This window comes from Pithys albifrons, chromosome 4 (assembly GCF_047495875.1).
Source record: "Pithys albifrons albifrons isolate INPA30051 chromosome 4, PitAlb_v1, whole genome shotgun sequence".
Taxonomy (NCBI): Eukaryota; Metazoa; Chordata; class Aves; order Passeriformes; family Thamnophilidae; genus Pithys; species Pithys albifrons.
In genome coordinates this window covers 13,973,579-14,001,449 of record NC_092461.1, presented here as the reverse complement: position 1 = coordinate 14,001,449, position 27,871 = coordinate 13,973,579, and the positions used below count along the sequence as shown (strand labels likewise).

The window sequence follows — 27,871 nt, the reverse complement described above, 5'->3', positions numbered from 1 at the left end:
AAATTGATACAAACCCACATTTCTTGTTTCTTTGGATTTAACAAATATGTTTCTTGTTTATAAACAGAAAGAAATTCGTAGTTCATTAGTACTTTCCATGCTGCAACAAATGCTAATGGAAGATAAGGCAGATCTGGTACGAGAAGCTGTGATCAAAAGCCTTGGCGTCATTATGGGCTATATTGATGATCCAGACAAATATCAACAGGTATAATTTGGTTTGGGTTCTGTATGTATGAAATTTCTTCTATAGGTATTTCATGAATAGGGGGATATATAATTCCTTGTATGTTTATTAAACCTTTCCAGATGCTTTTAACAATTATGATTATTTATGCGAATGTTGAATTTACTGTTTCACCAAGACCAAACAGAAAAACTACAAGTAGCATTAGAACTTCAGATTTATACAGCCTTATACAGAAGCTTCTCTAATAATTCATAATTTGCCTTTGAGAATATATTATTTCACTGCCCACGTGACACCATTAGCCAGTTTGATGTCATCACTTGCTAAGAGAGATTCATTTACTTCAATGAAGCCTACCTGTAGTTCAAATTGATGCTGCCTAATAATGTTTCAGATAAGTGAAAATAAAAAACTTTCATCTTTGCAGTTTTTTTAAGGCAGAGTGGTAAAATGTGTACATAATTTTTAGGGAAATAATTACATTCTTCATTGTCTTTTGTCAGGGCTTTGAACTGCTGCTTTCAGCTTTAGGAGACCCTTCAGAACGTGTGGTTGGTGCAACACATCAGGTATTTTTACCTGCTTATGCTGCCTGGACAACAGAACTGGGAAAACTACAGTTCCATCTTATACCTACACTGCTTAATAAAATTGAAAAGTTGCTCAGGGTACGTGTTCAGCTGTTTCTACATTGGAGAATTTTCTATGTATTCTTGCCAAATATTCAGGCTTTAAAAAAAAATACAAAAAGGCAAATAATTGCTGGTTAATGTTATATGAGTAAAAAAATTTCCGGAGATGCTTGTTGTAACTCTATAACTTTTACTTGCCCATTGAAAGAAGGAAAAAAAAAAAAGAAGAACCTCCAAACCCCCCAAAACTAAACATACCCTTCTTTAATACTGTTCTGCATCATAACCTAATAGCATTTGCCCAATATTTAAATGGTGTAGTTATTAATAAAGTGCAATTTTTATTAAATAAGTAAACAAAGTAAAATTTAATGTTTTAGTTAGGTCATTTGCAATTATGATCCAGTTTACACACTTGATTTGGTAGATATCTCAAAAGTTCTTGAAAAATTGAATACTCATAACTATCTAACACACTGAAAAAAGATGCTCACTTTCAGAATACAAGCAACTGGTTTATTCAGGTGCCTTGCTCTCTGAGACAAAGGATCCACATTTCCAAAATGTGCTGAAAAATGTTCTTTTAAAATACTAGTCTGTTTTTCTGCATGAACTGCTAAATACCAAAGGCTGTATTGCCTGAATCTTTTGAGTAGAGGTGACTTAGGGGTGATAAGGGGTTTTCGGCCATGAGACAAAGTAAGTGTGTGGTTAGGCTAACTGACTGTATAATTCACGTCTCTGTGTAGAAGCTCATCGAAGATGTGTTGATCTCTTGCCAGTGAATACATGCCTAAGGAACAGATCATCCAAACTGAAAGCTTCAATTGAGTGTCCTGTTTGTTTCAGGAAGGAGAACATGGCTTGGATGAACATAAGCTCCATATGTATCTGTCTGCTCTGCAGTCATTGATTCCTTCGCTGTTTGCACTGGTGCTACAGAATGCACCTTTCACAAGCAAGGCTAAACTTCAGGGAGAAGTACCACAAATAGAAGGTAATTTCTGATACATGGATTTTTTCTCATATTGTTCTCCTTTAGCAAATTCTTAAGTAATGCTTCCTTTTTCCATCCCTTTCTATGCTTGAGAGACCTGATTATCACCAGAAAAATTGTTATTTAATCCCTTGATTTTTCTTTAATTCTTATAAGAAGCTTTGAGAAAGCAAAGCAATTAACTCTACTTCCTAAAGGTTTCTAAAGAACTGATTTTCCTTAATAGCCAATAAAAGCTCAGGAAGGCTAGCCTCAGTTTCAGTTAATTCTAACAATTTTATGAAGTGGGGAAAAATGCAGTGTAGTGCAGGAGTGTCACCATCTGTTACGTGTCCATGGACTGATAATAGTGCTCTGTGTGAAGATGCAAAGAAAGGGTAACAAAGAATTCAAAACTTTCAAGTTTCAGCCTAGTCTGACATTTTTTTTCCTTCACAAAAGTGATGGAAAAAAAATCTCATGCACTTTTCACTAATCTGGAAGCATTGCAGGAATTACTAACTGGCTTTCTTGAGTTTTGCAGTAGGAAAGATAATGTTCTTGTTGGTTAACTTCATTGCTGAATAATTTTAAGTATGAATTTCAAAAAATCAAAGCAACATTTTAGTGTAGCAGGCTTTCAGTCCCCACATACTTTATTGGTCTAGAATTTTTTTGTGGTCTTGATTTTTAAGTGCAAATTATTCTCTTGTGATAAGTTACATAATTAAAGAGTTGGGAGTGGGAATGGGGAGCATCATAAACTACTTACATATAAAGTTAGGAGCCATTGGATCGTTCAAGTGTAGCAATAGAAGTCAATAAACCTTGTCTGCAAGTCAGCCTACTGTACGTCTGTGCTGTGTTCTTTGGAATCATAGAACGTTTGGGATTGGAAGGGACTTCTAAAGGTCAGGTAGTTCTAGTCTCTGCTTAGTGCAGGGACTTCAACTAAATCAGTTTGCTCAGAGCCCCATCCAACCTGACCTTGAATGTTTCCAGGGGCAGGGTGTCTACTGCCTCTCTGAGCAATCTGTTTCAGTGTTTCATCACTCTCACTGTAAAAAATTTCTTCCTTACATATAGTATGAATCTACCCTCTTTTTAAAGGCATAACCCCTTATCCTATCACAGAAGACCCTATCAAATTGTCTGTCCCCATATTTTTTTATAAGCCCCCTTTAAGTATTGAAAAGTCACACTAAAGTCTCCCTGGAGCCCTCTCTTCTTTGGGCTGAACAAGCCTAACTCCTAGTTTTTCCTCATGGGAGAAGTGCTCTTTCTCTTTGTTCACATCTTCATGGTCCTCCTCTGGACTTGCTCCAATAGCTCCATGCCTTTTCTGTGCTGGGGACCACAGAGCTGGATGGAGAACTCCAAGTGGGGGTCTCTTTGAGAACAACCTGGTGGCCATGATTCTTTTGATGCAGCCCAGGATACATTTGGCTTTCTGGCCTGCAGGCAGTCATTACTGGGTCATGTCCAGTTTTTTCACGCACTGGTACCCGTGTCTGCTCTTAATCCCTTCATATCCCCCAGCCTCTATTGGTACAGGGGATTGCCCCAGCTCAGGTGCAGCACCTTGCACTTGGCCTTGTTGAACCTCCTAGGCCTCCTTCTTAAGCTTCTCCAGGCCCCTTTGGATGGCATCCTGTCCCTCAGGTAGGTCAACTGCAACACGCAGCTTGGTGTCACCTGCAAATTTGATGTGGGTGCACTTGATCCCACTGTCCATGATGTTAATGTAGATAATGAACAGTATTTGTCCCAGTACAGACCCCTGAGGGACACCACTTGTCACTGATGTTCTTCTGAACACTGAGCCATTGACCACTGTCCTCTGGATGCAACCACCTAGACAGTTCCTCATTCACTGAAAAATCCATTCATCTTGGATTTCTCTCATTTAGAAAGAAGGCTGTTGTAGGAGACTGTCAAAGGCTTTACAGCCTTCAGATAGGTGATATCGGTAGCTCTTCCCTTGTTCACAGGCGTAGTCACTCCATCATAGATGGACACTAGGAAAGATTTGACTTTGGTGAAGCCATGCTGGCAATAATAACTCCATAATCTTCCTGTATCAGCATTTTCTCTTGTTAAGTGAGAGTTACATAATCTCTTCAGAGATGATTTTAACTCACGATTTTTTTGAAAGCAAATTGATAACCTTATAAAGAAGACACCTAATGATTTTGATACTTTCTTAGCTGTCATTTCTGACAATCTCCTCCAAAGTGTTTTCTTCTGTTCATGATTGCTTGTTCTCTGCTGTTGCAGTCACTAGATTCCCTCGGCCCGTATCACCTCTTCAAGACGTAGCCATCATCATCGGAAGCCGTGAACAATTAGCAGTGTTGTTGCAACTGTATGACTATCAGCTAGAACACGAGGGTACCACAGGCTGGGAGTCTTTGCTATGGGTAGTCAATCAACTGTGAGTTAATTTGTGTCTCAGGAGTCCTAATTTTAAAATGTGTCAAAATTAATATTTCTTAAGCATTGTCATGTTTAACAATTACTGAATATAAGAATGCTAAGTATTACTGTGTTTGATGCTTACTGAAGAGGAAAATACTGAATTTATTTTAGTCATTTAAATTTTTATCCTGAATGTACTTGGATTATATTCAGAAAACAGTCTAACAGAATGTGTAGGTAACTACTTGCTCTGAAAAAGTTGGGTTTTTTCATTTTTTTACTGGTATGGTCAATTTTGTTGTACTGAAGACTGTTGTATTCTATCTCATGAGAGTAACAGATGTTTAAAAATATAGGTGACACTTTTCTGGCAATTAAACCATTGCTTACTTCATGGGTCAGGAATTGTATGGAAGAAGTAGTTAATTTTTTTAGAACCACTAGTGCTCTATGTGCATGTGTTTTTATTAATATAAGCAATAAATCTATACAAATGTAACTGGAGAGAAACAAAAGATCAGAGTAGTGTTTAATATCCTTTTGTTTCCGGATTTTTAGGCTACCACAGCTTATAGAAATAGTTGGCAAGATCAATGTAGCATCAACTGCCTGTGTCCATGAGTTCTCTAGATTTTTCTGGAGACTTTGTAGGACATTTGGGAAAATTTTTACAAACACTAAGGTAAGATATTACCTTAACTATTCTACATAAGGAGTATCTTGATCATATATATATTCTCTATATTTACGGTATGTCTGAATACCCACACTTTATGTGACCAATTTGAATTTTCATGTCACACTGATGGTTTTCCATTAAGTACATTTAAACTTGATATTTTTAAGGCTCTATTAACATCCTTTTCTGGTTTTAGTCACTTTGGAATGGCCACCTCATCTTGTCCATCAGGGAATAATTTTTTTTTTAACTGTATTCTTCATATTTGCTTTGTGAATGGCAGAGAGAGGGAGAGAGATCATCCTAATTTTAGTGATTTAACAACTCGTTCTTCAGAGCAGCATACTGTTCACTGTTTGTGGTGTACCTAAGTACTCCAGCCTGTATTTGATTGAAAATTTAAAACTGATGCTGTATTTAGAAGAGTTTTCCTCACTGACAGCAGAGAATATAACAGATAAACTTTTTTTTTCTTTTGTGTATGACTTGGTAAATCCATAAACCCAATTAAGCAAAGAGACTTCAACTTTTTGTGTCACAAGTACTAAACAGCGCTACCTATGTGCGGGTACTCAATAGAAATTTTTGCTCTTGTGTCATACTGTCAATTTTTGTTAAAGCTGGCTATGCGTTCGAAGGGGGTTTGTTCTTTCTGTACCTTCAAATGTCCTTTTTCTGATTTTGTTTTTTTGTTGTTGTTGTTTGGGGGGGGTGTGTTGTTTTTCAGTTCTTGTGTTTTTCTAAGTTAATTGACACTGGTAACAGGTTTTCTTACCTGGGATTCACCATCTATTGCATAGGTAAAACCACAGTTCCAGGAAATCTTAAGACTGTCTGAGGAAAATATAGGTAAGTAGCTTTTTACTGAAATTAATTGATCTAAACTGCAACTCCAAAAAAAAAAATTCAGCCTGTTGTTCAAATAACATTTTCAGAGTGCAGTTCTCAAATTTGTTATCTTTGTGAAATGTGGAAAAGTCCAAACTTAATCTGAGTAAAACACTCTGAATTTGTAGCATGTGTGTAAGGTACAAAAAAAAAATCTCAAATCCAAGTACCACTTGAGCATTATTTTAGCATATGTGTGTATATATTCATATATGTATATAAATTCTCCATGGGTATATAAAACATTATTAAATCTGTAATAGTTAAATATACACATGTAAGTATAATATACGTAATGTGTGTATATATATATATATATATATTAAACACACTCATATGTATGTATAAAACCTCACTCTATTTCATTAGATTCCACAGCAGGTAATGGAGTGCTCACAAAAGCCACAGTTCCTATCTATGCAACAGGGGTCCTTACATGCTATATTCAGGTAGGTTTGTTTTCCTGTTTCTTCATTAAATGTGTAATAGTGTGTAAAATTTATTTTAAAAAACCAAACCTTGCTGTTTTCTTTGAAAACTTTGTGTTCTTGTGTTTTAAAGATATGTAGACAAATGGGCAGCTGTAAACACATTTTAAAGCAAAGTTTTCTTGTGAGGTGGTGATGCATATTGAGATCATGTGCTGCCATGTCCTTCTATCGACACTATTAATATTATTCCTCAAATGGGTTCTTGGCCATTTAACTATGAACCTTGCAAACATTATTTTATGAAATTTACTGAAACAGATAAGCAGGTACATTGCCATTTTGGGCCTTGTTGGAGACTTAAACACACTCTAAATAATATTCCCTAATCCTCCAGCAACCAGCAGCTGCAGACTGGCATATACATTTCTTAGAGAAAAAAAGTTCTTCAGAATCTTACAAATTTTTAATGGACTGTGAGCAATTAGAAACTTTCAGGAGCCATAAGCATGTTAAATACTGTTCTTAAAAATTTCTTTAGTAAAACCCTATGAGTAATGTAGGCACAAGTATGTGTGTAGTTAATGAAGTATAGTCTCTTCATGTGTTTGCTTTGAAAGGTTCTTATTCTTTAACCACATTCTTGAGGTTCCTAAGAGAATTGTTAAATGCTTAATCTAGTTTGTTCTTATTCGTAGTTTGTGTCTTTTGTGTCTGGAGGTTGTCATCACAACCGCAGCAACACTTCTACTACATTCATCATTGTACTCTCTTCTTTCAGGAAGAAGACCGCAAGCTGTTAGTTGGATTCTTAGAAGATGTAATGACCATGCTTTCATTATCCCATGCTCATCTTGATAGCCTGAAAGCTTCCTTTGTGGAACTAAGGTAAAATATACCTTGGTGTTGACTAGATCTAAATGCATTAAAAGTTTTTTATTAAAAGCTCCTAATCTGGCTGTAATTTTAGTAACTGTGATTCTTTGGGTGAATAAAAGGAATACTTGTTTTTTTCACCTTGGTATAAGTGTAATCTCTAGATAAAAAATGTAGTGGTAAAAAAAAATTCTGAAGTGTAAAAAAGAAACACCAAAAACCAAACACAAAATTTCCACAGAAATCACTCATGGGGAATACAATGGAAATTAATTTTATATTTGCCATACTATTATCATGTATTTGCATTCAATATCATAATTTACTGAAAGTTATGTTCTTAAAGTTATGGGGTTTTAATTGCCTTGAAAATCAACATATTTTCTAGACTGCAATATGTTGCATGTCCTTCAGAATGAGAGATGTGTTTTGTATCCTTCACAAAGGATAGATGCTGGAGTTTAAGATTTGTTGAACAATGGATTCTTAAGACTACATTTATTAGATAAAGAGCATATTCAGAGTTTGTGAGTATTTTTTTTGATCGATTGCCTAACTCTTTTCTTTTAGTGCAAACCCAGCTTATCATGAGCTGCTATTAACTGTTTTATGGTATGGAGTTGTCCATACTTCTGCTCTTGTTCGATGTACAGCTGCTAGAATGTTTGATGTAAGTATTATCCTACCTTTTTTTTGCACCTTTTTAAAACTAGATTTTATTTTTAAAAACCAATTCAGACAATGTTGCTACATTCTTAATAATTACAAACAAATAAGCTGTGTACTGTGTGATGGAGCAGGAGGTGGTTTTACAGTTTTTTCTGTATCTGTTCTCTGCTCAGCAGCACGTCTTTCTATAGATGTGTAGTTAAACATATCAAGTGTCTCTGGATTTTCACTTCTGCTGCTCAACACATCATGAGTAGTTTAACTCAGTTATCGTTTTCAGTAGGTTTTGTGTATATTCATACAATGCACTTGCATTGTATGTCAAACTAGTTTTCATTGGTACCAAATATAGTGGTGAAGACATACATGTAACCAATTTTGTATGTTTTGTAAAAGTGAAAATAATTTTAAATAATCTACAGTTATTTTACATGCCTCATAATGACAGCTTCATCTTTCCCCTAACATGTATAATTTTTGGTCAGGATAAAGATTGATACATGTAACTAATAAGTTTGCTCTTATTTCCACTTCATGCCATTGTTTCATCAAATGTTCATTTTAAAAGGTACATGTGAAAACTCTAGGACATACTCCACTTGCTGAACAATGAGAACCTTTTGTCCTTTGCATGTAAGAAACACATATAATCATGATTGCTCTTTCTTTTTTTTGGTACATCTCTTCCACGTTTGACTCATTTGAATAGCTTCTCAGTAGACTTGTAGCTGAACCTGCCATCTTATATCCTTTTGCAAAAAACAAATCTAAGTCTTCCTCCGAAAAAAAGAGCACTTAACATATCTATCAGCATTCTTTACTGTAACTCTGCAAGTCATAGCAGATAAAACAGTAAACAACCACAATAAGCCCTTTTTTTCCCCCTCCTCTCCCTTTAAAAAGATGAAAGTTTTTGGACACCCTGTCTTGGTTTGAGGGGAAAAAAACCAAAATGTTTTACCCACAAGCAGGGGAGGGGCCTCCTCCACGATAATCACACCACTCTTTATCAAATTTAAGAAAAGGAATTTTAATACAAGAAGGATAACTGCTATATATATATATATATGTAAACAGACTAGTGCAACCCACTTCCCCAACACCACAAGAGAGGGGAAAAAAAACAAACCAAAAGAAACAAAACAACAACAAAACCCAGCAGGTTTTTTCTCCAGGAGAAAAGGTTATACTTAAGTGTCCTTGTCACAGCCCGGCTGGCTGCAGAGTGAGTTTCAGTCCCTCTCCAGCGAGACAGACGAGCAGTGAGCTTTCAGATGGACTCAGTCTCTTCCCCCTGTGTTCCCCGTCCAAGAAGCAGAAAGGTACGAGCAACCAGCAGTAAATCCAAGGCAGGTAGCAGCATCAGCACGGCACGAAAAGTAGTCCGAGGTGGGCAGCGGCAAGACAGCCAGGAAAAACCCCAGCAGTAACCAGCAGGGCAGCCTGCCTCCTTCGAGCCCCCACTCCCCCGTTCAGCCGAGCCAAGACTCCGGAGAAATCCAAAAAAAGAAACCAAAAGAGACAAACCTGCCCCCACCCCAGCGATCAACAGTTAACTGCTTCTTTTGTTAACCGCTGGCCTGGGCAGTTAAGTGGCAGGGGAGAGAATTTACATAATAATCCCAAACTACAACACACCCTTAAAATATGTTTGAGTATTTTTAATCTAAAACCCCCATTTCTTCTATTTCTAATAATAATGAGTTTTTTTCTTAATAAACATTACCCAAATGTGAAAGATCTCAGTTACAACTAGGTAATACAATAAGGTTGTTGTATTGATTGCAGTCTCTTTTCAAATTCAGTGGCATATTGGTTACTTTTAGAAAATCTATGCATGCTATTTGACATATTGTTTCCTAGTGTACTTCAGTTTTACTAAAGCATAGGCAGCTTTGTTTTAGACACTTCTCTCACTCAAAAATAGTAGCATATTACCACTTCATTGATAGCCATAGCATACATATTTATACACGGCAGTACATAAATTTGGGAAGTCGCCTGTATAAAGAGATGGTAATAATTGGTTTCACTATTGGAAGAGACCCTCATTCAAGGAATTTTACACCTCAGATGCTGCTGAATGGCAAAGTATATGATCTGCAGGACAGCTATATGACAAGAATAAAAGACTGTGAGCAGCACAAAGACTACAGGCCTGACTGCATTACCAAAGCTTTACAGTCCATTAAGAATTGGAAGGACACAGAAGTGGTTTGGAGCCATTCTACCCCTTCATTCCTTTGTGGACAGGAAGCTTCTTGCCACCATTTTTAAGGTGTAATATGCATAAGTAATGAGCTAGAGGAACCAAAATAGGATAAAAATTTGCATTGCCTGTCCCACTATAACCTTATGTGCCGCCACATGGCTTTGCCCATCCAGCTGTTCCTCTTGTTTCTATGTTAATCTTTTCAGTCAGTAGTTTCCCATTTGAATATTGATGCAAACAGATTTGATTGCTGCTGGTTTGAACATGAAGTGCGTGGTTGAGTTATATATAAGCTTTGTGGGTCTGTTTAGGTTCAAGACAAGGAACACTTATCTTCAGAATGACACTTGTGTTATAAAGCGTGTTTTATTTTTTGTATGATGGAACACATCTGTTTATTTCCTTTACCATACTTAGAAGTGTGGCAACCTCAGCCCACACAGTGATGAAGCTGAGATCATTCTAAACTCTTTGCTAATTACAAAATCCCAAGAGTTTGTTTATTTTTTTCAAAGCACTGGTAGGCTTTTCACAAAATTAAGATTGGTAAGGAAAATTCAAGTTCTTAATTGCCCGAGATGGAAAATAGTAAGCATTATCTGTTTTAATAAATGAGAACATTGGTAAATCTGTGTGTGAGAATAAGATCTTCATAATCAGTGAGCTATGTCCTTAAGAGCTGTTTGAAGTGTAGCCAATAAACTCAACAGATCAGCACTTTAAGTTGTTGCTAGTGTAAATAATTGTGAAATGTATTAATGTTAAAATGTTGTAGATGAACTGATTTCCCTATTACTTTCTGATTAACAAATAAAGGAAGCTGCAACTTTCTTCATCCGGGTGCTTTGCCGCAATAATGCATATGTTCTTACACAGCTTTTTCCCATTCTTCCTTCCACAGTTACTATCTGTAAGACCACACTATGTTCCATGTCTGTGTGCACACACAGATATTGCTTAATAAAACTGACAGCTTTATACTGAAGCTTCTGGAAAGTCAGGTTCCATCCAATCTTGCACAACCTATTTTGGTTCAAATTCAGAGTTGGCAAAGCAGGAATGCTCAAATAAATAGAAGAATGTCAAGTCTTTTCTAGTTAGAGAGTATAAATATTGCTTGCTTTGAGTACTGAAATACTGACAGAGCTACTGCTTCCCCTGTGCTCTGTGGATCTCTTGTTGCATTGCTGGAGGAAAAGCTTAGAATTTAATCTGTATTCCTTATGTAATATGAATTATTAGAATAGAGCTAAATATTAGAAAGACATTTCAAATTTCTTACATATCTCGTAAAATCAGCAAATACATGCAAACTTCCTTACATGAGATGGAAAATGAAAATGTCTAGGCTTTTCCTTTTTTATTAATGAAAACAAAACCCAAAAGTACTCGATTTTTGTTGAATATGGACAAAGTTTGCAACTTGTCATTTTTGAAAATTACTGGATTTTCTTATGTAAAAAACATGTAAAGGGCATCTGCAACATACTCAGCAAATGCTTATGTATAGCTACATAAGCAATGTAAAAAAGATGACATGGGAACATCAAAATTCAAACAATATTCTCACATTCATGGAGAATAAATTTCACTGTGAAATTTTTAACGTTTGGGATGTATTGCAAGAAATACATATCTCTTCCTTAGTTTGCAAAAGGACTTGATGAAATACATTTCATATATAACTCAAGGATTTGTCATTTTCTACCTGCATAGACCAGCACACATACTGCTTAAATGGTGGTTAAATCCAAAGTAGTCATGAGTGACTTTCAGGAAAGCTTTTTGACATCTGGGAAGGTGCTGTTTTTCACATTGTAAAAGGTGTGAAAGGTATCATTCAGTGTAGGAAAACTATGCATTTGGCCTAGTCAAGACATCTATTTAGCATGTGACAGCCACCTACTATGATAAATACCACTGTATTGAGATAGGAGTGGCATTTAGATGAAACGGTCAAACTCAAATTGACATTGCTTTAGTATTTAATTATGCATAATTTTATTTATAGTACATAATTATATTCCTATCATATGGCTAGGCTTTGCAAATGAAGATTTAGGAAGGGCTCTACTCACATGGGTGTGTCTTTTGAGCCTGCGCAAGTGGATTTTTTTAGGTGAGGCACAGCGTGTGGGGAACTGGCCCCACTCTTCAACTCCTAAGATTCATCTGCCATGGCCGAGCGCACTTGGATGGTGACAGTGAAGTCCTCAGGACTAGCACCTACTGCATCCAGTATTCCCAGGAGGTCTCCCATCCAAGTGCTAACTGGGGCTGACCCTGCCTAGCTTCCAAGATCTGATGGGATCGGATGTCAGGGAGGCATTTAATTGCCTTATAATTATATTAGTATTTGAATTATAATACACAGTTCCTTGCTAAATATTTATGTTTAAGTTTTAAAATAACTGAAAAGAAAGAAACCGTCATATTGTTGAATTTGTCATGTTTCTGCTGATTGCCAGACCACGTCATCTTTCTTCACGCCTTTGCATTTATACACTAGTGTAGCATTATTCACTTAGCTTCTAATTTTGGTTTGCTTTTTGTGTTTTTGCTTTCTCTCTCTTGGTTGTGCCACTCTTCTTCCCATGATACTGTGCTCACGCTTTCCGTGCATCAACTGTGATACCCCACTGTTCCTACCATTCAGCTGTTGGTGAAGGGGGTACATGAAACTCTGGTGGCTCAGAGAGTTGTTCCTGCTCTCATTACTCTCTCCAGTGACCCTGAAATGTAAGTTTCCTGACTATCTTATATACCTAGCATCCTTCTTAATACTCAGGAAGAAATAACTATCAGTTATGTTTCTTAGTCCAACTGAAAAAAAAAAAGAATTAATTTAAACAAATAAAACCTTTAAATCATCTATTTAAAAATAAAAATGTTTACTGCAACATGTAGAATCAAACTGGATAAAACTGCTGAATAAACTTCAACAGAAAACTTAAATCCATGTAATTTAAATTTTATGGGGTTTATATTTAATCATATTCTCAGTTTTCAAATTTGTTTACATAACTTCTAGAAAGCTGGATATTACTATATTCTGTAATGCTGTCAGCTTTACTACTGCTAAATTAAGTATCATCTGCATTAGTGAAATGCAAAGCAGCTTTGGCTGTATCTCATTTCTGATAGACAACTGTGGTACTTCATTTTCTTTATGTTCTGGTGTGATATTTCTTTCAAGCTAAAGAGGGATGCTTTGCTAATCTTATTAACAGGTTGATACTAATAAATGCTACAGCATGAAAAGAGTCTTAGTTGCTTTAATGTCTTGTGTGGGTGACTAAACAAAGAACAACCCCAAGAGTCTGCCTGCCCATCCTCAGTCACAGCTAATCCAGTTCTTCAAGTTTATGAAACCATTTTTTATTGCATGTTGACTGGTTTACAGCTGACTCTTCAAGGCATGAGTGAAGCATTAGTTGACAAGCGGGTTGCTCTGGCCCTTGTTACCTTGTCCAGTGATCCTGAATTGTGAGTTTCAGATTGAGACCTTGAATTAATCCTGTCTGTCTTTTTGCTGGTCTGCTTTATTTTTTTGTCATTGCTAGAAAGTAATGTAACTAAGTACTAATTTTTTAATTTTACTTTAATTTATTTTGTTCTTAATGTTGAATACATCTTAAAGACTCTATTCTTCTATTGTAGTTCAGTAAGGATTGCTACAATTCCTGCTTTTGGGACCATCATGGAAACTGTTACTCAGAGAGAGGTAAAACACCTGTTGTCAGGCTGTTGTTTTTGTATCATAATAGGTAGATAATTTTTTTATAAATCCAGAGTAAAAGAAAGGGCAACTTATAAATTTATTTTTTTTCATATTCTCTTCGAAAATGCTTTCTGGTTTTGCAACAGCCTGGGGTTTTTTGGAGACAAACTGATCCTCTTAACTAATAAAAACATTCCCTTCTAAATATCAAACCAAACATAAACAAAGAGAGACAGATAAGTACATGGGAGGCCTGTGCTAAAAGATGGGAAATCCCATGCTCAAACTGTTTATTATAACATTCTCCAGTACAGTTTTGAAATCTAACTCTATCATTTCCAGATAAAATAACTTTATTTTAAAATGCTAATCAAAAGGTCATGGTGGGAGTCAGCTACTCCATATAAGTATATTGTACCATTTTAGATGTTTTAGGATATCCTGCTTGACTCCCAACTGCTTCAGAAGAGGACAAGTCTCTTGTAGTTCCAGTCATGTTTGCTGGTTTAGCCCTTGATGTCCAAGATGGCAATAAAAGACATGGTGACACTACCAAAATAATCCTTGAGGATAATAGAGAGGTGCAATTCCTCCTTGTTTTTTAAATTATGATACTTTGGTAAGAGAATCCTGGGTGTCTTCAGAATTCTGATCTGCTCTAAGTAGTAGAAATACAGGGTTTTGTTTTATGTAACAACTGTACAATTGAATTTCTTCTTAAAGTCCTTGAAACTTTTTGCAAAGTTTGCAATCTTCTCATAATTTCAACCTATTCTAAAAGAATGTGTTTGAGGAAATGTGAGTAATGTGCGTCAAGTCAGTGATGACTCACAAGTACTTGGAAGATAGAAAACTTAGAATTTTGTATCTTGGAATGCATGCCTATAATCAGTTGGAAAGAATATAGTTTTGTTACCACACAGAAATTACTATATCCATTGCACTAATTATAGCAAGCCTTAGAGTACAGAGGTGATAGCACCTTCCAAAATGTATCATAAAATGTTTTTTTTTCAACTTTGAATGCAAATTAAATACTTATGTAGTCTTACTTTCAGTTTTTCTAATCTATAGTTGAAGATTACATTTGCACCTCTGTCCTTGTTAGAAAATTTTTCAGCCTATTAATTGAGGTACATTACAAAAAAGTCTCCTTAATTAGGTTCTAATTAAACAAGAAAACCCCATAGTTATTAAGAGGGAACTTTTAATAGCAGGTAAAAAATGGGAGTATCAAACCCAAGAAAACCTCAGGGGGAAAGACCAGCTCTATGACAGCACCTCTCTATAGTTAAAAGATAAATCAGAGCTCTGTTAACAGAGCTGCATTGAAGAGTTTGGAACATCCTGTTAGAAAAAAACCTGTAAGTTAGAAGGAAGTCCAAGATTTGTCATCTGCAATATGGAAGATTATAAACATACTCTGAACTGACCATAATGTTTTCTAGCATCTTCATTCTTTTGTGTTTTTTCTGTTTCTCTGGGAATATCTAAGCTTCTAGAGAGAGTAAAAATGCAGCTGGCATCTTTTCTGGAGGACCCTCAATATCAGGACCAACATTATTTACATACTGAAATCATAAAAACATTTGGAAGAGTTGGACCTAATGCTGAGCCCAGATTTAGAGACGAATGTAAGTTGCATCAGTGGGAAGATGCAGTCTTCCTGTTTCTGTCCAAAAGCTAATAGGTATGCTGAATATATTGATTTATTTCTTTTTCTTTTCTGTAAGCTGTTACTATTTCAGGTGGTGCTATTACAATTTTTATTTCAAGTTTGAGTTGATCAGTTAAATCTGCAAGGGCAGTCCCATCAAAAGCAATTATTTGCAGTTCTTTTTCCACACTGATGCGTGATGCTTCAATTGCCACATAGCAACTGTTTAATGCTAAACAAGTCTATGGAAAGCAATTTTAAATACTGACTCCATCTTTACTTTTCCAGTTGTCATTCCACACTTGCACAAGTTAGCCTTGGTCAACAACCAGCAGTCTGTGGATTCGAAGAGATTGGATATCGCTACCCACCTGTTTGAATCCTACAGTGCTCTTTCCTGTTGTTGTATCCTTTTTTATGGGAAGTTTAGCTGTTATTTCTCTGGTGGTGGGAGAAGTTTAATACTTGAGAAATACCTACGTTTGTCTTTGAATCTGTGAGGTAAAATATGATCTATTCAGCATAAGGAAGAGGTTTTCACAGATGGTGACTGAGGTGGGTTAGCTGGATGCTAGATGGCCACCAAGCCACTCTTATCACTCCCCTTCTCAGGAGGATGGGGTGAGAGTGAGGAAGAAAATAAGATGGATAAAAAATTCATGGGTCAAGATAAAGGCAGTTTAAAAAAGCAAAAGCCATGCATGGAAACAAGGAAAACAAGATTTATTCTCTCCTTTCCATCAGCTAAAGATGTCCAGCCACTTCCTGGGAAGCAGAGCTTCAGCCCACATAGCAGTTGCTCTGGAAGACTAACATGATGATAAAATGCCCCACACAACTCCTCCTACTTTCTCTTAGCTTTTGTATCTGAGCAGGCATCGTATGGTATGGCATATCCTTCTGGTCAGTTTGGGTCAGCTGCCCTGTCTGTGTTCCCTCCCAAGGTCTTGCTGACCCCCAGCCTCCTGGTCAGGGGCACCATGTTGGAAAGAAGCACTGATGCTGTGCCAGTGCTGCTCAGCAGTAGCCAGAACACTGGTGTGCTATCAACACCTTTATAGCTACCAATGCAAAGCACAGCACTGTTAGGGCTGATGTGGGAAAGTCAGACCCAATACAGTGGAACTGATAGATACTTTTAATAGAACAAAGCTACAAAAATAAAGGCTTTGATCTTGACCAGTAAATTAAGAAACAATACTAAAAAAAATGGTAGGAATGTGTGAAATACATGATGTTAAATATATTTAAGATCCTTTTTCCTTTTTATTAGTCCTTAAGTTTTCTTAATTTTACTGCTGTCCTTGTGTTTCATGGAATAACATTATCAGAAGACAGACAAAAAATTATATAATGTCAGAATTTAATCCTTATAATACCTTAATAACCTGGGTTTTAGTTATTTCAGAGGATTTAATGGTCAATCACTTTTTGCCTGGACTAAAGTGTTTACGAACTGATATGGAACATCTCTCGCCAGAGCATGAGGTGAGCAGCTGTTTACTGAGTATGAGATGGAGGTAACAGAAAAAGTTGAAATGTAATGGTATTTAAAACCAGAAGTTAAGAAGAGCTACTCATAAGTGATATCAAAACATAGTATTGGAGGGGGAGTTGGTAAGGAATAGGTCACATGATTTAAAAACCAGTAACATCTTTTAAAATTTATTACTAAGCTGAGGACCTCTGCAGAGAAATATTCATGTAAAAACACAGATCTTTGTAGACTGAAAAAAAACCCAAAATGTTTTTACCATCTTTTTTCTCCCTCTAAACAAGGATACACTAAAATGAATGGCTACAATATGTCCAAAGAAATGCAGATGAAAGCTGGTGGAGTGTAGGAAAGAAATTATTAAGGATGAGGAAAATACAGTTCTGAAATACATGGAATGCACTTTGTATCTGGAGTACTGTGTCCAGTTCTGGGCTCACCAGTACAGAAGCAAGGACCTACTGGAGAAAGTCCAGTGAAGGGCCACCGAGATGATGGAGGGTCTGGAGGACAGGCTGAGAGAGCTGGGACTGTTCAGCCTGGAGAAGAGAAGGCTCGAGTGAACCAGTGTGTAGACAAATACTTGAGGGTCCAAAGGGGATGGAGCCAGGCTCTTCTCAGAGGTGCCCAGTAACAGCACCAGAGGCAACAGGCAGAGCGTTTCTTTTTATGTGTGGGTGACCAAGCACTGGCATAAATTGACCAAAGACATTGTGGAGTCTTCAGTCTTGGAGATACTCAAAAGCCATCTGGACACAGGGAATTGGCTCTAGATGGCCCTGCTTTGAGCAAGGGGTTGGACCAGATGATCTGCAGAGGCCCCTCCCAACCTCAACCACTCTGTGATTCTGTGAATTGTAAAAAGCAGATTAAAATGGTCAAACAGGACAACATGGGAGCAAACAAGATTTTCTCTGGTGGGTGGAGCTTACAGAAAGTAGCAAAAGAAAAGAATTGTCAGGAGAAGCCCGCTTGAGAAACTTGAAAGTGTTCAGCATATGCAGTTTTTGTAAATACTTGAAGAGGATGAGTAGTAACTGACTGAAACATAAATGTTAAGTCAGTAGCTGAAAACAAGAGACGTAGTTCAGTTGCATATTGAGGGAAATCTTAACAGGATGGTCATTTCAGGAGATGAAGAAAAAGATTTAATCAGAATGTACAAAGGAACATTGTTGTAGTCTTTGAAGATTAATACTGCACTTTTATGGATTACTTTCTACATCAGAAAATTAATTTATTTTCCTTAGTTTGCAAAAGTGAGTTGAGATTACTGTATTCTCTAGGAGTCCTAAATCCTTATATTTGGTAACAAAGTTCCTTCTTCTAGTTATGTTTTCAATCTAATAGCCTGTACTCTCCTTCTTTTATTTTCTCTATATTATTATTTGAGGAACTTTCTGACTTAAAAGGAAAGAATCTGACTTTGGAAGGCTGAGTCAGAAGGAACAGTAGTGACCTGAGCATCAGTCAAGGGCAACAGAATTGTGCTTCTTTGCCACAGGCAGCACTGGAGGAGATGTAGCAGTGATAGATACTGTGTTCAGAGAGAGCTGGGAGAGATATTGTAGTTTGTGAAGTCTTAAGAATGTATCTGAAAGCTGCAGTAGACAAAAGTTTCATTTTCTTTCACTAATTGGATAACTGATAGAAATATTGCTGACTTCATTTTTGTAGTTAATGCAGCTTCTAAGGTTTAAGGCCATTGTCAGTTCAAAAGATGCCCTGATTTAGAACAAAAGAGCTTATTTGACTGAGTTTGAGTCTTGTAAGTCAGAGAAGGAACTGAGGACTTGAATAGGAATAAAAATAAATGAAAAAGGAAAGACAGCTCTCAATCCTCCATTACCACATTTTGCATCACTGTGATTAAGTGGCTTCAGGCATGATGCCAAGTGCTTTATTTTTTTAGCTGGAGAGAAGTATAACATTAAAAATATGTACTCCTGCTCCAGTGGGTTAGAAAACTCACTACAGCTTTTACTGTAGAAATGGAAATCTGGTGCTTGATCAGCCCCTTGCTACAACAGGGTGCTTGTAGTCACCATGATACAGGCTTTGAGGCCCAGTTACTTCTAGTATCTGTCTTGGAAGCCTTCTGTCTTAAAATTATGTCTACTGAAATAAATGCTATTTGCTGTCTCAAATAGACATTTGCATAAACAGCATTAACCCTTTTTTTAGTATTTCGGTCACTGTGGTGTTATTTATGATTCAAATGGTACCTGACTTACAAAAATACACTTTCTCATTTACAGAGCCTGAGCTTTTAAACAGCTCTGACATCAGTACAGAGTTTATGCTTATCTTGGAAAGGCAACATTTGTGGAATTGGCTGGTGAACCTGTCAGGGAGCATTTACCATTTAGCCCTCATACCTGCTTTCCTTTATTTCACATAAACAAGTGTAAGTTGGGCATTTAGGCCAGACCTTCTTATCTGTGCAGGCATTTCAGATGCCTTACCAGCATCTGTACTTCAATGTCAAGTCCTGTCTTCCCCGCTTCTCCATGTGCCTTCTTTTTATTTTCAAAATAACTGAATTTTAAGTTGCATGATAGTGAGATATAGTCAGTACTTCATAAAAATATTTAGTCCATATAATGCAGTATTGTTTATAGTACTTAGGCATATTAAATGTCTCTAAATATAGAGGTACGGCTCTAACATCTCTCTTTTAAAAGAGGTCTAAATGATTTTATAATCAGTCCTGTGACCAAACAAAGAGAACCCAAGGGAACAGGTCTGAGCAGTATGTGCAAAGCCATAATGTCGAATTGCTATATGATATTATATTTATATCTTTCCTCCGTTTCACCCTGAAGTTTCGGATAAATTAATTTGGGGAAGAGGAAAGAATTGCTCAACTTCATCCAAGAATTAAAACAACCTTCCCAGAAGGGGCTGTGCAATGGCTGGGAACTCCATCCTGTTATTGAAATGATTCTAAGTCCTTGATGAATTTTTCTCCCCTTTGATCAAGACTTCATATTGTTGGTATTTGAAACACCTAGATTCAGATAGATGTGCAAAAATGTAGAAAAGCTCTAGTCCACAGGTAGAAATGCTAAGTAACCAAAATTATGGCTGCTGTGCCTATAAATTTCAGGGGGGTTTTGATACAGAACAAAAATTTGCTTTTTCACTGAAATTCTGAGTGTATTTCTTTTGTATCTCTGTACTCTTGAGTTTAAATACTTGTATAATATTTTAGGCAAATGAAGGACAGCAGATTTAGCAGTAAGAGTTCTAGTTCTCTTTGAATGCTGCTCTCTGAAACGTTCAAGAGTATATAACACCTGCCACCTGAAATGTTTCTATTGCTGGAGTAGTACTTCTGGAGAAACAGAGTAAGCAGTGGCACAGATCTGCTGAACTTGACAGAAACCAGCTTTTTAATGTATACAAGTACATTTAAGAACAGTTACCAATTGGTAGTAACCATTAGTGATTAATCTGTATTTTAGAGATTGAAATTAGGGGTTTTTATTGTATATCTTCAGGTTTGGTAAAACACTACTAATTTTAATTCCTTGTAGCTTTAAGATTTTAAATGTAGTATCTCAAAAAATCGTTTAGCTTTCTCCTGAGCTGTGAGCAGGGGAAGTTTCCATTTATGCAGTGTGTGTGTGTGTGTATATATGTACACATACATATATATATATATTTATAGTTTCACATTTTGCATTTTGCACATTTGCATAACTATTTTGCCTAAGTGTTTCAAGTGCTTTTCTCTTGATGTGTTAAAAGAGTACTGTGTGAGCAGGGCAGGGAGTTATATAGCTGTCCCATAAATTCCATGATTTTTTTTTTTAATTTTTAAAGCCTCCTCTTGGGAATCATTATTTTTGGAAAATATCTGTGTGGAGGTGTTTTCAGTCTTAAATATTTCACAGAAACCTTTAACATTGTAATTGTTTAAATAAAGGGAAAAAAGGCATGATTCATAGGAACCCTGGAAGACACCAGTGGAATGATAATAAGTTTGCTTTAGCACTTTCTTTCCATTAAGATGTTGTCTAAGGATGCCATCACGCTTCTTTTTCCTTTCCTTGCTTTTTATTTCAAGCAGAATGTTCATGAAGATATGGTGTCACAGATGTGAGTTTACTTTAGCTCTATTTCAAAAAGCCAGGGAAAACAGGAGGGAATCTGGAAGTCCTGTAACTGTTTCAAAAACATTTTCTTCCTTAAGGTATTTTAAACATTTTTGTTTCTAGCCACAAGGCATCAGATAACTGCAGAACAAAAAAACTTTTCAAACAGTTTGTTCGTGTCAGAATTAGTTGCAGGATGGATTTCATAAGAAGTGCTAATGTAAAAGGAAAAATGTCAAATGTCATGTATCTGTCTCTCTTCCTTATGCATCTTAGGTTATTTTGAGTTCCATGATAAAAGAGTGTGAACAGAAAGTGGAAAATAAGACCGTCCAAGAACCTCAAGGGTAAGACTTCCACTTCTGTTTTTTTATGTGCCTCCAGAGTAATGTTCTGCAGGATGTATTCCATAATGGTGTCCAAGGTTTATGACCAGAAATCCCATACTGCCATATTCTGTATTTGAAAACAGATTTTAGGAACTGTAACACAGTTTGTGCTTGTTTCTGTCTCCACTGTAAAACGCAGGACAACAAATTTTTATTTGTATCATGGCAATGATGTTCTTGTGTTCCTGTTACTTTATTCTTACATTTAAAGCAGTATTTGAATTTCTGCCCTGAACCTGAGAAAGCAGGGAGTGCCTGGCCTAGGTCCTTAGAGCAATGTATGTGATACATAACCTTGCCACCCATGGAGAGGTGGCAGCCTGCAGGCTGAGGGAATTGTTCTGGTCCTGGGAATGGCTTGTTCCAAGCTGCTGTCCTTGCTTGCCAGTGACTATTATACACAAGAATAGTTTCTCCAGTGTATAAACTGACCTACTGGTGTGAGTCTTCTGATAACAAAAGGAGCTTTTTTCGTTGATTCTCAACTACCGGATGATTCTAGGACTATGTTTGAGCTCTTTCAAGCTCTTTCTATCCATTTGTTACACATATAGAAGCATGACGTGAACAAGTTTCAGTAGACATGGAGATTTGGAAAGCTTAGTGTCAATATGATGAGTTGTATGTGCTCTTTTGCCTACTTGTTGCTTGGAATGGCATCCTGGCAGGTAACTTCTCATGGATTATTATATAACTTAATAAATCCACAGCAGTGTTGCCAGGAAAAGTTTGAGAAGAAATGGTAGGCATCTCTAAAGAGAATGTTTCTTCAATCCCAGTACTTTGCCATGGGAGTTGAGACAATTACTGAAGCTTGTTCACGTCATGCTTCCATATGTGTAACAAATGGATAGAATTTACTTCTTGAAAGAGCTCAAACATAGTCCTGGAATCATCTGGTAGTTGAGAATGAACAAAATAGGAAAGGTGTACAAGAACTGAACAGAAGAAATGTGGTGTGGAAGAAGCATCAGTCTGTCATGCACCAAATAAAATATTTCAGGGATTACTCGTAGTGAACACTTTGGAATCACAGTTAGTCTATTATGCCATTGCAGAAACGGATAAATGCAAACCTGATACAACATGTAATATATTTTCTTCTAGGATGTAACTACTGAAAACTAAGATTTGAAAAGGATAAGTCTCTGCATTGTGTTCCTTTGTTATTTAATTAGCCTTTCCCTTTCTTATTCAAAATCAGACTATGGTCACAATCTGTTACGGTACAAAATTAACAAGAAATCTTTTACCACTGAAGAAATTACCTTTACATATACATAAATACCTCCTTTTTTTTTTTTTTGCTAAGCCCTTGCTACTTTCAGTTCCTAATTTCAGTGACACACACACACATATATATACATATATATATATTTGACACAGGATTTAAATGCAACTGGGTTATAAATTACTGAGTTTTGTTAACAGCATGGGAATGCATGCACAGAAATAAAAATGGATGTGAAAGCAATCATAAGATACTGTTGGTTATCCTGTCCTTCCCTTTGCTGTTAGAAAAGGTTTGTCAAATAATGTAGAGTCAAAAGTTTTTTAAGAAGATTAAAGTTTGCACTTTTAAATATTGGATAGCCACTTTTGTTGACTATTTTGTTTAGCAATTAACATGGTATTTCATTCATGGCTAACAACTTATGTTACAAACTGATTTTTATAAAGTGGCCAGCATGAACGTTTGTTTTGGCCTGGAGCTTCCCCATAAAGCAGGCAGAACTCTGTGTAACATGTAATTAATCTAGACACTGGTCAAAAATTTGATGTTTACACATTACTTTTGTTTGTAAGTTGGGTTTTATTTTGGTCTTCAAATAATGAATAAATGCAAAGACTTCTCTGTAGGGCCCATTGTTGCAAACTAGATATGCTACTGCCTTGTTGGGTTCTCTGCTTACTTTTTAAAGTTGTGAGAGTCAAATTACAGGATTTCATATTATTTTTATTGCTATGTTTAAATGTTCAATTTGCATAGTAATAGGAGTGTTTAGGGGGTATATTTAAACTTTAAGTATTCTGAGCGCTGTGGATTATATTTTTATTTTCAGTAACATAGTGTTAGAAAACATGAACTTCTAGACACTCCAGTAGGTAATTTTTATGTTTGACATCAGATGGCTGATATCAACTGTTTTGAAAGTGAATTGAACATTTCCTGGGTTTCCTCAAACTTACTCAGTATCATTAGAATAATGAAAGCACAGTTTGTTTAAAAATACAGGTTTGTCACCAGCTGATAGGCTTTCTTTTCTGAAGTGAGCAGTTTTATTTTCTTAGTGCTGTGAATACTTGGAATGTACAGTTTTTCCCAAATAATATTTCCTAGTTACATACAACTCTGGAATATAATAGGGAGAGCTTCTTGTCCTTAACCAGCTGATAGAGAGTAAAACTGTTACTTGCATAATTTATATGCCCTTGCTTTATCATGAAATCAAAGGAAATTGCATAAGACATCCATTTTACAGTAGCAGTAATTTACCTGCTAAGTTTTATCAGCTGGAAATAGATGATTCATTAGTTGACTAGAGTTGTATAATCAAGCCAAAGATGTCTGGCAATGTGGTTGTGTATGAAAGAAATATTTCACTTAAAAAGTTTATAATTAAACTATCTGTAAATCCACAGTATAGCTTTAGTAAGAAGCTTCCCTTTTGTTTTTAAGGTACTTTAGAAAGAACCAGAATTCTTTATCACTAAGCACCTTTTTTTTGTGGTATGAAATGGGGAAAAAAGTACTGAGTGCACCCTTGCTGCCTTTGAAGAAATCATTCAAGTTCTGTTGAAGCAGTTCAGGGTAAACTTCAACTTGACCTGCCTTGATGCAAGTGTGTCTAATAAAACTGTTTATAACCTTGCAGACTGAAAAGTCAGTTCCTGGAATCTGGCTTGTGCCAGTAAGACAGATTTTTGTGATCTCGGGTATAATTTTGAAATGCACAGTCCATGCTGAGCTCACAAGGGAGAAATTAATTGGAAATGTTTTGTTTAATGCTGGAAAATTTTTGCCATTTTAGCTACAAATATGGCAAATATGGATTATTTATTAATATTCCTGCTATCATACCTTTGTTCTGTCTTGGGACAGATTATTCCTACTATGCTAAACAGTTATATATCTATGTCTGAAGCTGAGCTCACTGATTATATTGTAAATTTAAAAAAAAATCTTAATTTCACAGCATTGGATTTCTTAACATGTTATTCAAAGTTGTAGTATGTTGTAGCTTCAGCGTTGATTGGGTTGCTCCTTCCAGTCCAGTTTGTGGCAAACCTGTGGACTCTCCACTGCCTTATCTAATATGTATGAAGTAGGAACATCCACACACAGGTAGTAGGAGCCATGTTCACAGCAACCAGGAGAACGCTCCTTACTCAGTGAGGCGCTGACGCAGTACAACTCAGGGTGGAGTTTACAAGACATTTACAAGGAGATCAAAGGAAAGCTGACCAAGTAAGGTAAAATAAAGATTTATTGGGAGCTACTAGATTTGGCAATCTACAACCAGTTTTAAGCTCTGCTCAGGTGCAAATACTTGGAAAATGAGATTTGAAAATTAAGACGATAGGTGTTTTGTATTCCTTGCTTTTACTCTTCTGTACATGTCTGCTAATGGTCACTCTTGGAGGCAGGATACTTAGGCTAGGTAGATCCGTGTCTGAACTAGTACTGTTATACTAAACATAAGGACTGACATTTCTGGTGAGAAGATAAAGCCAATCCTTCACAGAGATTCTTGTCTAGAGCAATTCCCAAATAGGAAACAAATGCTAATGTGGTGACATTCAAAGGTACTAAAGAGTAGCATGCACAAAAATATTTTAGCATTTTCACAAGCACTGTGAGGACATTAAAATCAATATACAGTGTATTTTTGCACTAGGTGATGATGATTTTTCAATTCCTTATGGATTGATTGGTCTTTTTTGTTAAAACCTCTAAAATGCAAAGACACTTTTATTGTTTAATGAATAACGGCATAATGTTCTTTATTCTTTGTAGTCTTATGTCACTAAATTTTTTACTTTCCTAGCTCGATGTCAATTGCAGCGAGTCTAGTGAGTGAAGATACGAAGACCAAGTTTTTGAACAAAATGGGCCAGCTGACTACATCAGGTGCAATGTTGGCTAATGTGTTCCAGAGGAAGAAGTAAGATGGGAAAAGGAGCTCCCAGCTAACACTAAGATGGACATCACAGAGACTGGTTCCTGTACTTGAAGTACTTGCCTTTTAATTTCTTTTGTCTTATGTTCCTGTAGTATAATTTTATTCTAACCTCCAAAGATATTTGCACTGCTTTTGAATATCGCTGTGTATCTGTTAATTTTGGGTTAACTGTGGTTGGTATAAAACTGAAATCATAGTCTGTACCAAGTCCCTGTTCTGTGTTCTTGTCTTTCCAGTATAATTTTTTTTATACAGTGGAAGGTTTTGGTTTTTTTATTTTCTGACAGGTTATCAGCAAATATCTGTATCATACATGGAGCTATTCTGACGGTACTTAAAATAATGTAAATTTGAAGTCATTGTCATGAAGTAATAAAAGTGGAGATTACTTATGTATTTAAAGTATGAGAGTGTAATGCAGATTTTTTAATTATGTTTCTAAAAAGAAGAGGAAGAGCCACCAGCATTTGTCTGTGCTTCTAAGATTGTTTTTGTAAGTATTGTGCATTTGAATCCAGAGGAATTGCAGTATCTAATGTATGAGACTGCTTGCACTGCATCAATCTGCAGGGAATGCTTATGTTTCAGATGCTTTATGCTGACATTGTAAATGCTGTACAAAGTCCCTCAGATAAAATTCTCACATCTATTGTGGTTTTTTTAAAGGGATGTTGTCTTTCATTGGGTTTTTTGTTTTATTTTAAAGCACTTTAACAACCAGTCTACACATCCAGAGGCACATCCATTAGGTAAAGGAAAAATATGATAAATTAATAAACGTTAGTAAATGTATAAGCTACTACACAGGGTCCCCAGTACACTTCTGCAGGCAGAGGAAGCTTAATACAGGAGAGAGACTGCTTTCATCTTCCACTCAGTGTGCAGTTTGTGTACTGTGAAAACTAAAATAAAGATATTTTGTTTTATAGAATGAATTGTGGTTCAAATTTAGTTCTGGAGTATCTGAAATTACGTTGAGAGTGTTTGACATGCAGCTTCTTTAAAATGTTAAGTAGACTGCATACATACTTTTTGAAAACGACAGTACAAGGAGTATATTCAGCAACTACCAAATATTTTTGTTAGCAAAGAAGCATTAACAACTAAATCCTTTTCTTCTTTTGCAGCACTTTTTTTTCCCCTGCCCTTTTTTATGTCAATGTAAGCTTCTGAAAGTAAACTCAAGTGCATGCATAAACTGGTATTCTCTGGCACAGGCATTCTCTGACACAGAAGTACTAACACCTGTGAGGACAGGGGAAGCAGAAGGAGTGAGGGAATAAAGTATTCACTTCTGAAACAGAACATGGACAGAATAGGACGTCAGGTATTGCCCTTAGATGGAAAAAATGGAGATAACTTGAGGTTTGACTGCTTCGTGTCTGTGCCTGTTGGCTCTGCATATGCTGTTGCCTGCCATGTTTGTGTTGTGATAGGGCCTGCACACCTACACACCGTCAGTCCCTTTACAGTGCATTAATGAAACATTTTTCTTGAGGTTACAGACAGCTCCATGCCTTTGTGTTGCTTGTTACCATGAAAGTATACTTTTAGCAGACTGACTGTGAAATGGAGACATTCCTGTTGAATGGGAAGTGGTGATGTTCCTCTCTATTGTTCTGTTGTCAATAAAAAGTTTTGTATACCTGCCTTATCTTGTTACTTCTAGTCTTCTCTGAAAAAGATTATCGCATCAAAAGAGCTTTACAGGAGAGAGGTCTAATGTGTAGAATTTCTTTAGTCTTAACTCTTTTTACAGAGCACTGACCTTGCTGAATTTCCTGTCTTTCTGGGCCTGGCTTCTAGATGTGTGGTTTTACTGCCATTTTCTCCTCCTCTCTTCTATCTCCCCTGCCACAGATTTTTCTTTTTTGTTTTGTTTTTCTTTTTCTCTCCTCTTTTCTATCTGTTCCAGCAGTTGCAGTGCCACAGACAGCTTTGTAGTAATGAGACCGAAATGACTGCTTTATGGTTAAATATCTACTTTTAAAAGCAAGGCAGGTGCCTGTGAGAGTTGCTGTTGACCTAAACTGAATTTTGTCCAGTGTTTGGAAAACATTCTAATCAGCACAACACAAAAAACTGTGACAGCAGTTTAACTGTGGATGATTATGAGATGAGACTCTGTAATTTGTTAGTATAAACATAGCCTGTTTACCTAGCTAGGTCCAGTCTCTCCAGCCCCTTGCAAAATGTAGCTTTTGCTCATTAGTGATCTACTTCATACCTGTTGTAGGCATTTGAGTGAGGATCTCAGGAAGACCAGCACATGAACCTCTGAGGAGAAAAAAATTACTGTCTAGGCAACAAACTTAAAATGCAGGTTCTCTTCAGCAGTTTTGCCTCCTAAAGTTCAG

General features: G+C 36.4%; 1 protein-coding gene across 4 annotated transcripts in view; it reads left to right on the top strand.

Annotated features, from left to right (window-relative positions):
- The window catches only part of RELCH (RAB11 binding and LisH domain, coiled-coil and HEAT repeat containing), an 82,853-nt gene extending 55,689 nt beyond the window's left edge, over nucleotides 1-27,164 (top strand). For 3 of the 4 annotated variants that reach the window (XM_071553517.1, XM_071553520.1, XM_071553518.1), the window contains 16 exons: nucleotides 68-208; nucleotides 694-858; nucleotides 1,672-1,819; nucleotides 4,076-4,232; nucleotides 4,775-4,898; nucleotides 5,696-5,744; nucleotides 6,153-6,232; nucleotides 6,993-7,099; nucleotides 7,658-7,757; nucleotides 12,625-12,707; nucleotides 13,629-13,692; nucleotides 15,185-15,323; nucleotides 15,635-15,751; nucleotides 16,746-16,834; nucleotides 21,218-21,288; nucleotides 25,380-27,164. In XM_071553517.1, coding sequence (XP_071409618.1) covers nucleotides 68-208; nucleotides 694-858; nucleotides 1,672-1,819; nucleotides 4,076-4,232; nucleotides 4,775-4,898; nucleotides 5,696-5,744; nucleotides 6,153-6,232; nucleotides 6,993-7,099; nucleotides 7,658-7,757; nucleotides 12,625-12,707; nucleotides 13,629-13,692; nucleotides 15,185-15,323; nucleotides 15,635-15,751; nucleotides 16,746-16,834; nucleotides 21,218-21,288; nucleotides 25,380-25,500 — 1,755 coding nt within the window. In that variant the 3' untranslated portion in view covers nucleotides 25,501-27,164. Of the gene's footprint in view, nucleotides 1-67; nucleotides 209-693; nucleotides 859-1,671; nucleotides 1,820-4,075; nucleotides 4,233-4,774; nucleotides 4,899-5,695; nucleotides 5,745-6,152; nucleotides 6,233-6,992; nucleotides 7,100-7,657; nucleotides 7,758-12,624; nucleotides 12,708-13,371; nucleotides 13,455-13,628; nucleotides 13,693-15,184; nucleotides 15,324-15,634; nucleotides 15,752-16,745; nucleotides 16,835-21,217; nucleotides 21,289-25,379 lie in introns of all 4 variants that reach the window. The other variant, XM_071553521.1, reaches the window with a different exon arrangement.
- The last annotated feature ends 707 nt before the right edge of the window (nucleotides 27,165-27,871 follow it).